Here is a 9,044-nt window from a genome sequence, read left to right as displayed (position 1 = left end):
CTCCTCTAATCTTCTTCCACTTTAAGTTACTCTTTTCAAGTGCTCCATGATCCAGTGACCCCAGCCTCCCTATATTTCTCATTCAGGACACCCCATTTCCTGTCTGGGATATTTCCCTTGGCTGTCCCTTAGGCCAGGAATTATTCTCTCTCTCTCTCTCTCTCTCTCTCTCTCTCTCTCTCTCTCTCTCTCTCTCTCTCTCTCTCCTCTCTCTCTCTCTCTCTCTCTCTCTCTCTCCTCTCTCTCTCTCCCCATCTTTCCTCCCTTCCTCTCTCTTTCTCTGTCTCTTCCCCCCATCTGTCTGTCTGTCTCCTTCCCCCCTCCCCCCCCTTCCCCATCTCTATCTGTCTCTGTCTCTGTCTCTCTCCTCATCCCTGCCTCTTGGATTCCCTGGCTTCCTTCAAGTATCAGTTAAAATCACCCCTTCTCCAGCAGGAAGCCATTCAGAATCCCCTTAATTCTGGTGTCTTCCCTTAGAGCTATCTTCAGGTGAAGTTGTCTCTGTATTGGTTTGTCCCTTTAGCAGTGTGTAAGCTACGGGAGGGCAGGGGCTGTCTTTTTTTGTTGTTTTGATATTCTCAGGTTGTTTTGATATTCTCAGGGTTTGGGGCTGAGAACGTAACAGAAGCTTAATAAATACTGTTGCTGACTACAGTTGATCTAATTACAGTTACTTTCAGCTCTGATCCTGCCTTCTTTCCCCGCCCCACTCTCCCCTGTGTTTCTGCACCTCCCCCTCCGTACGTAGCCCACACGCAAAAGCCCCGCCTCCGGCCGGCTGAGCGAGCTGATTGGCTGACACCTCATGCATATACATATCAGGTGGTTGGTCAATCCAAGTCTGTGTCAGCAGGGCAGCCTGGGGCCAGGTACATCCGGCCGGCCCCCAGAGCTGGAGCAGGCACCCTTGGGGGTACGGAGATGAGCACCCTGGACCTGGCCCGGGTGGGCGCTTGTGTGCTCAAGAATATAGCGACTGGAGAAGTAAGGAAAGGAGGGCGGGGGGCTGAGTAGCTCCTACATCGGCGGAGGGGACCTCGGGTGTAGATGGGAATGGGGTCCTTGTTGCCCGCCGCCCTGGAGTGGCTTCCAATCTGTTGTATGCCTCCTGGGAGCTGGGGTCCTCCTTGCACGCTCGGGGGTGGAGTGCTCAGCACATCCCGGAGGCGAGGTCTCAGTTGCTGGCCTCCTGGGGGGAGGCGGGATTCTAGTTGAAGTCTTGGAAAAGGGAAGCGTAGTTGCCCTCCCTCCTCGGGGGTAGGGTCCCCATTGCACCGCTAGGGAGAAGCTGGGGAGCGCCCGGGAACGCGCCTCCGGGGGTAGGGTGGGTCTCATTTGCAGCCCGGAGTGGTTTGTTCTTTTCAGGGAAAAGAGTCCCCACGGCACGCCTAGGGGCTGGGAGTTTCAGTTCCCTACCTGGGGCTGGAGATGGGGGTACTCCTTGCCCATTTCAGAGAGGGGGTCCCTATAGCAGGCAAAAGGACAGCCTTTAGCCCCTCCCCCTTCACAACCCCTGCAGCTCCCCTTGGCTCAAGGCACCAGAGCTTTCCCCTACACCCTCCTGAGCCCTGGAGCTGGGGGGACCCTCACTGGCCTTGGCCTTCCGGTGTGGGGGCACAGGCTGTGGAGCTGCGGAGCCTGTGGCAGGAGCGTACCTGCGTGGTCCTGGCGCTGCGGCGCTTCGGCTGCATGGTGTGTCGCTGGATCGCCCAGGATCTGAGCAGCATCAAGGACCTCCTGGACCAGCATGAGGTGCGCCTGGTGGGCATCGCCCCGGAGACCCTGGGCCTGCAGGAGTTTCAGGAGGGACATTACTTTAAAGGAGGTGAGTGCAGGCAGGCAAGTGGGCAACCCTCACTGGTGAGAGGGCAGGATTCCATTCTCCCCCAGACACCAGAGACTCACTCACTGCCCAGTGTTCATTCAGAGGGGCAGCATAGCCAGTTTCTCAGCTGACCAGCTAGCTGTGTGACCCTGGGCAAGTCCTTTAACTTTAACTTCTCTGAAAACTGTTTCCACATTTGGGCAAGAATCACAATAGGAGGTTACTTCCCCCAAATCTAGGTCTGGGACAAGACCCATAAAGATGATGTATTAAGTTTGGAATTATTATCTCACTTGGTCCTCCCCACAGCTCCAGTAGGGAGAGGCTTTTTAAAAAAGGAACCCAAAACCTTCTTTTCTAGAATCTCTATCAGTTCCTCCAAGGCAGAAGAGCAGATCAAGGGCTAGGCAATTGGGATTCAGTGACTTACTCAGGGTCACCCAGCTAGGAAGTGTCTCAAGTCAAATGGGAACCCCAAACCTCCTGTTTCTTGGCTTGGCTCCCAATCTGGCCTCTGATACTATTCTCAATCCCCATTTAAAGAGAAGGAAACTGAGCAGAGCAATTGATTTATTGGCTTGCCCAGGGTCCCACTGTGAGTGTCCGAGACAGGATTCCAGTGGAGGTCTTCCCCACTCCAAGCCCAGGCTTTATCAGTTATGCTGCCTTGTCACCATTTTGCCCCCTAAACCTCAGCAGTCAGGAAGCCGGGGTGTTTCCCTATCAGTACTCCAGGGCTCAGATGAATGGGTTCCTTCGGGATGGGGTCTCTGGCTTCCTTTGTTAGGGGTCTTTTCACCTCTGTGGTTGGGGTCCTCATTCACTCTCTAGCCTTTATTCCTTTCCTTCACTCTGTATCCAGTCACACAAATCTTGCCAGGTTTCTCTGAATCTCCTCTTTGCACCTCTGTTTTTCAGAACTGTATCTCGATGAGAGTAAGCAGAGTTACAAGGAGCTGGGATTTAAGAGGTGGGTGAGACAGCCTCAGAGGGCACCAGCATCCTCTTGGGAGGAGGCAGGAAAGAGTCTGGGTTATGAGTTACCAGAGGTTGGGGAGTGGGGGCAGGGGCCCCAGTGGGACACCTCACTACCCAGCATTCCATACCCCACCCAGTCGGCCCTCACTGATCAGATGTCAGCTTAAAATACTCTCAGGCCAGGGAAATGTTAGCCACTCCGCTGGCCAGTGGCCAGGTGCTTCCAGTCTGCTCCCTCCAATCCATCCGTCACTCACTTGTGACTCCTAAATCACAGAGTTGATCCCGTCACCCCTTTCTAAACTTGGGGAATGGCTCCAATTGCACCAATTATAAAGTGAAAAATGCTTATAGCCTGGGTTCAAAGCTTCTGGCTCTCTACTTCCCAAGTTCAGTTCTAGCCTCAGGCACTTCCTAGCTGTGTGATCCTGGGCAAGTCACTTAACTGTGCTGGCCTCAGTTTCTTCATCTTTGAAATAAACTGGAGAAGAAAATGGCAAATCACTCCAGCTTCTCTGCCAAAAAAACCCTAAATGACCCTTTATAGCTTTGTGATCCTGGAGTGGTCACTTCACCTTGGCTGCATGGAAGAGGATTGAGTATAAGGGACCTGGAAGGGTAGAAAGGGGCCAGACTGGTCAGCCTTTAGGATCTGAGCCAGAGGATTTGATATTTGATCCCAGGGACAATAGGGAGCTGACTGAGGAAGTGGGGATGGAGTGACTGTCCTTTGGAGAGATTAGTTTGGCAGCTAAGGGTGGGCTGGTCTGAAAGGGAGGACAGGCTTTGGGGGAGGGGACCCAGCAGCAGCCTATTCAGTGGGCCAGGTAGTGAGATGAGGGTCTGCCCAGGTGGGTGCTGGTGAGCCTCCCTGACTGCAGTGTTTGCCTAGAACTCAGGGTCTGGAGGGACCTCTAAGACGATCAGTCTGGAAAGATACTTAGAGATTCCCCCTAATAGCCCTCATATGTTACAGACTGGGACACTGAGGCCAGAGAGAATGGGGCTAGCCTTGGGTCTGAATGATCTCTTGGTTTTTCTAGGCTCTGTCCAAAAACCCCAAATCTTTCTAGTGGCCTAATCCATTCCTTTGATGGTTTGTTCATTCATTCAACATTTATTAAGTGCCTACTGTTTTCAAGCACCATGGAAGCCATTCTTGTCTATAGGGCCCCAAGCTGTATGAGTGTGATAATATACTTTTTTTGTTTAATATAAAAATATACTTATAAACATAAAATGTGAAAATAATATTAAAATATAGAATAAAATAAACATACAAGAATAGAAAATATTTATAAATATAAAACAATGTAGAAATATTTATAAACATATAAAACATATTTATAAATATTTAAAGTGTTAAAACAATATCAAAATGCATAGATGTTGAAACAGAAAATATTAAAAAACAAAAACAAAACTATTATAAAAACTTTATAAACATAAGTATATGAAATAATATAAAACATTTATAAAGATATGAATTATAAAATATAAAAATGTATTTATAAATATGTAAATATGTATTTGTAAGTATAATTATATTTATATATAAATATATAAGTCTATATTTATATAAGTATATTTAAGTATATATACATATACTTATATATTTAAGTTATATATATACTTATAAGTATATAAATATATTAAAATAGCTTTATAAATATATAATAGAAAAATAATATATAAAATAGAAAGTGATACATAAATATAAAATATATAAAAATATTTTAAAGGTGTATGCCCATCCCTTTGCACAGTACCTGGTATATAGTAGGAACATGTGTGTACGCATGCATCAGCCCATCAATAAACATTTAGTCTGTGCCTATCACATTTATTTAGCTCTGGGTGCTAGGCTAAGCCCTGTGACTACTAAGGGAAGCAAAATCCAGTGCCTGAATTAGAGCCACAGATGGAGTTGATGGGGAGGACCACATTTTCCCTGAATATACCTGGTCTTTCCAGAGGAGGAAAAGTCTGGGGGGGGGTCGAAATGGCACCCTGTGTTTTCCTCTCATCTTGAGCTGTCTCTCCCTCCCTTCCTTTTTTTGCCTTCTCTTTCCCTCCTTCTGTTTTCCTCCCTCCCTCTTCCTTTCCCCTTCCCCTTCTCTCCTTCCTCTCCCTCTTCCCCTCGTTACAGGTACAACACCCTGAGCATCATCCCTGCTGCTCTTGGGAAGCCAGTCCGAGATGTTGCTGCCAAGGTCAGTGAATGAGGTTGTTTAGCTTCATCTTACCTTCATCCCTTGTTTTTCCTGGGATTGGCAGTTCCCCTGTGACCTGGGCTGCTTCTCCCACACAGGCAAAGGCCATTGGCATCCATGGGAACTTCTCTGGTGACCTGCTGCAAAGTGGAGGGATGTTAATTGTCAACAAAGGTTGGTGGTCCAGCAAGAGGGTGGCAGGGGCTCTGGCATCATTTTCCAGTTCGGAAGGTTGGGCAGAGTTAGGCTCGGGCATATGAAGGCATAGAATGTGCCCGAAGGAGTCGGTTCATTTTCTCTAACATCTTGGCTCAGGAAATAGAGGGCTGGATTCAGAGTCAGGAAGATTTGGAGTTCAAATCCTTCCCCTGCCATTCACTAGCCATGACTTAAGTAAGTCACCTATTTTTAGTGTCAGTTTCTTCATCTATAAAATGTGAAAAATAAAACCTAGAAGACAGACCTCAAAGACTCTTAAGAGGACCAAATCTGATCTATATGTAAAGCTTTTGCAAACCTTAAAAGAGTACAATAATACTAGCTTTTTTGACCAAGGGTTTTGTGTACACTATCTCATTCAAGAGCAGCTAGGGGGTACCAAAGTGTATAGTATATGGCATGAAATCAGGAAGACTCATCTTCCTGAGTTTAAATCTGGCCTCAGGTACTAGCTGTGTGACTCTGGGCAAGTCACTTCTCCCTCTCTATCTCAGTTTCCTCATCTGTCAAATGAGCTGGAGGAGGAAATGGCCACCACTGGAGTATCTCTGTCAAGAAAACCCCAAATGGGGTCAGGAAGGACTAAAAACAGCTGAACAGCAACACCGATAGTTGATGGAGAGCAGGCTCCCTCAGGCAGCTTCCATCCTGTCCCAGGGGCCCTGGGGGAGCCCTGAGTGTTGCTGGTCTGCTTCCCCACAGGTGGTGACAAGGTACTGCTGCATTTCATCCAGAGCTCTCCCGGGGACTACGTTCCCCTGGAAACCATCCTCCAGACATTGGGCATCTCTTCGGATGCTCGCTCTGGCGCGAAGCCTCAGGTGAGCGGCTGTTTGAGTTCATGGCCCATTGGGCGTCCCCAGAGCCTCCTTGCTGGGGGCCATCCTCCTGCCCCAGTGTGTTGGGGTTGGGGGGGGGTCCTTGGCCCTTGGGGCCTCTGTCTCTAACCTCAGAAAAATAATTCTGGCTCATCTCTACCTGGTACATTATAACGTTTGCTAATCACTCCACACACACACCAAACACGTGCTAATTAAATTCCTGCTATGTCAGTCAACAAGTATTTACTAAGCAGCTACTATGTGCCAGGCACTGTGCTAAATGCCAGGGGGACAAAAAGAGGCAAAAGATAGCCCTTGCTCCTTCAGGAGCCCCCAGTCTAATAGGGGGGATGACATGTAAGCAAATAAAATAGACAGGATAATGGGGAGATGATCCACAAAGGGAAAGACATGGGGGAATCATCCCTTCTCTTAGGCTGCTTACATTCTCATTTTATCCTCATAATAGGTGGCATCATAGAAAGAGTGCTAGACTCATCTTCCTGAGTTCAAATATAGTATCAGACACTTACTAGCTGTTTGACCTTGGACAAGTCACTTCTCCCTGTCTGGAGAAGAAAATGGAAAACCCCTCCAGTATCTTTACTCTGTGACCCTGGGCAAGTCACTTCACCCTGTCTGCCTCAGTTTCCTTATCTATAAAATAAGCTTGAAAAGGAAATGGCACTCCAGTGTCTCTACTAAGGAAACCCCAAATGGGGTCAAAGAGAGTTGGATACAACCAAAAAACAACTGACCAGCATTCAGTGCATTCCTCTTTTTGGTTCTCACAACAACCTTGTGAGGCTAGTTGGGGAGGTGTGATTTTTTTTTTAATCCCCATTTTACTGATGGGAAAGTTGAGGCTCAATAAGCCACTCTTGGTTTAGAATTCTTGCCACCAAACAGAATTTGTTTGGAGGGTTAGAGATGTGGGATGGGCCTTGGCTTTCTTTAAATGATCTGTATTTACTTTAGTCATTTAAAAATGTGATTCTGAGAAGGGGTCCTTAAGCATCCCCAGGCTACCAGAGGGGTCCTTGTCTTAGAGACTTTCCCAGAGCACTGAGAGATTGAGAGCCCAGTCCAGGCTCCACAGATCTGACCCCAGATCTTCCTCGTTCCAAGGATAGTGTTTTATCCATTGCACCATTCTTTTCTCTCTCCCTCTCACTATCCCTCTCTCTCTGTCTCTCCTCCTCCTCGTCCTCCTCGTCCTCATCCTCATCCTCATCCTCCTCCTCATCCTCTCTCCTCTCCATCTTTCTCTCTCTCCTTTTCTCCCCCAAACCCTTACCCTCTGTCTTCGAATCAATACTATGCATTGGTTTCAAGGCAGAAGAGTGGTAAAGGCACGGTAATTGGGATTCAGTGACTTGCCTAGAGTCACCCAGCTGGAAGTATTTGAGGTCAGATTTGAACCCAGGACTTCCCATTTCCAGATCTGGCTTTCTATTTACCTAGCTGTCTCTTAGGTACACCATTCTGACTCTGGGTGTTGCTATCATTTTATATGCATTATATGAGAAACTTTTAGTGATTCTCTAGTTAGCTAAGTTGTTGGTCTGGAGTCAGGAAGACCTAAATTGAAATCTGGCCTCATTGTGACCCTGGACAAGTCTTAAATATCCACTGCCTGCCTCAGTTTCCTCAACTGTAAAATGGAGATTATATTAGCACCTACCTCTCACAGTTGTCATGAGGATCAAATGAGATATTTGTGAAATGCTTAGCCCAGTGCCAGGCACGTAACAGGTGCTTAATAAATGCTTATTTTCCCCCTTCTCTCTCACCAACCCCTGCCATTTCCCTGTAGTTGATAGTGCCTTCCTCATCCCCAAAGGATAACCTTTTATTTACTTCACATATACTTCTGTGTGTATATGTTGCCTCCCTCATTAGAGTGTAATCTCCTTGAAGTCAGGGTCTTTCTATCTCTCCCTTGTGCCTAGTACAGTGTTCCTTGATTAAGTCATACTTACCCTGTCCTTCAGGCATTTCAGAATGGAAGACAGCTTCCCTGATACAGCCCTCCCCTTCCAGCATCCAATCACCCCTCTTGTTCTCTCTTCTCAGTGCAATGAGGACGTGTGCATGAGATGATGGGTGACAGCCAGAACCCCCACCCCCTGCCTCATTCCTGTAGACTTCCTCCTCCCGAGCCTCTTCCCAGGAGAGCCCCCCTACAAGAGCCTGGAACAGAGCCAAGACCTGCCTGAGAGCCGTACCTGACCTGTGAATGCTATTCATTAAAATTGGGTTATCGAATGACGTCTCTGAATGAGTCGAGTCTTTGTGCCTGGGAGCCGACATCTCCCACTTCTGCTGGACGGGCTTCTTCCCCCAGGTCAGCGAGGTGTGAGCCGCTGCTGTTGCCCAGAAAGAGAGCTTGGGACCAGGCTGCCCCTTTCTTCTTCCAGGAGAGGTTCATCTGAGGTTCTTTTTGGCATGTGGGTTGGACTAGATGGTCAAGGAGGTCCCATTTAGCTTTGAAATTCTATGATTCTATAAATAAGCTGGAGTAGGAAATGGCAGACCACTCCTGTATCTTGGCCAAAAACAAACAAAAAAAACCTGGTTTGCCTCAGTTTCCTCCTCTGTAAAATGAGCTGGAGAAGGAAATGGCAGTATCTGCCAAAAACAAACAAAAAACCTGGTTTGCCTCAGTTTCCTCCTCTGTAAAATGAGCTGGAGAAGGAAATGGCAGTATCTGCCAAAAACAAACAAAAAACCTGGTTTGCCCCAGTTTCCTCCTCTATAAAATGAGCTGGAGAAGGAAATGGCAGACCACTCCAGTATCTTTGCCAAGAAAAGCCCAAATGAAGGCAGGAAGAGTTGAACACAACTAAAAAATGACTGAAAAACAACAAAATATAGCATTTGAGGGTTTGCAAAGCATCTACTTCCAAGGGTTCTTATGAGGTTAAAGGAGATATTTGTAAAGCACGTGTCAGACCTTAAACCATTATGAAGTGCTGGCTATTTTTA

General features: G+C 47.4%; 1 protein-coding gene across 1 annotated transcript; it reads left to right on the top strand.

Annotated features, from left to right (window-relative positions):
• Positions 1–790: 790 nt before the first annotated feature.
• On the top strand, positions 791–8,327 carry PRXL2B (peroxiredoxin like 2B). The gene is made up of 7 exons (XM_007491687.3): positions 791–984; positions 1,621–1,825; positions 2,744–2,795; positions 4,953–5,016; positions 5,115–5,190; positions 5,938–6,056; positions 8,133–8,327. The coding sequence occupies exons 1-7, from the start codon at positions 922–924 to the stop codon at positions 8,157–8,159; spliced, it is 606 nt and encodes a 201-aa protein (XP_007491749.1). The 5' UTR covers positions 791–921; the 3' UTR covers positions 8,160–8,327.
• The last annotated feature ends 717 nt before the right edge of the window (positions 8,328–9,044 follow it).

The sequence above is a fragment of the Monodelphis domestica genome, chromosome 4 (genome assembly GCF_027887165.1).
Source record: "Monodelphis domestica isolate mMonDom1 chromosome 4, mMonDom1.pri, whole genome shotgun sequence".
NCBI classification, from domain to species: domain Eukaryota; kingdom Metazoa; phylum Chordata; class Mammalia; order Didelphimorphia; family Didelphidae; genus Monodelphis; species Monodelphis domestica.
The sequence above is the reverse complement of the archived record's forward strand: the minus strand, read 5'-3'. Positions and strand labels throughout refer to the sequence as shown.

Bases quoted from the DNA above. Each gene is read 5' to 3' on its own strand.
- PRXL2B (XM_007491687.3), top strand. From the start codon at position 922: ATGAGCACCCTGGACCTGGCCCGGGTGGGCGCTTGTGTGCTCAAGAAT. The intron at 5,191-5,937 runs GTTGGTGGTCCA...GCTTCCCCACAG, and splicing joins GATGTTAATTGTCAACAAAG to GTGGTGACAAGGTACTGCTG. The intron at 6,057-8,132 runs GTGAGCGGCTGT...CTCTCTTCTCAG, and splicing joins GCTCTGGCGCGAAGCCTCAG to TGCAATGAGGACGTGTGCAT.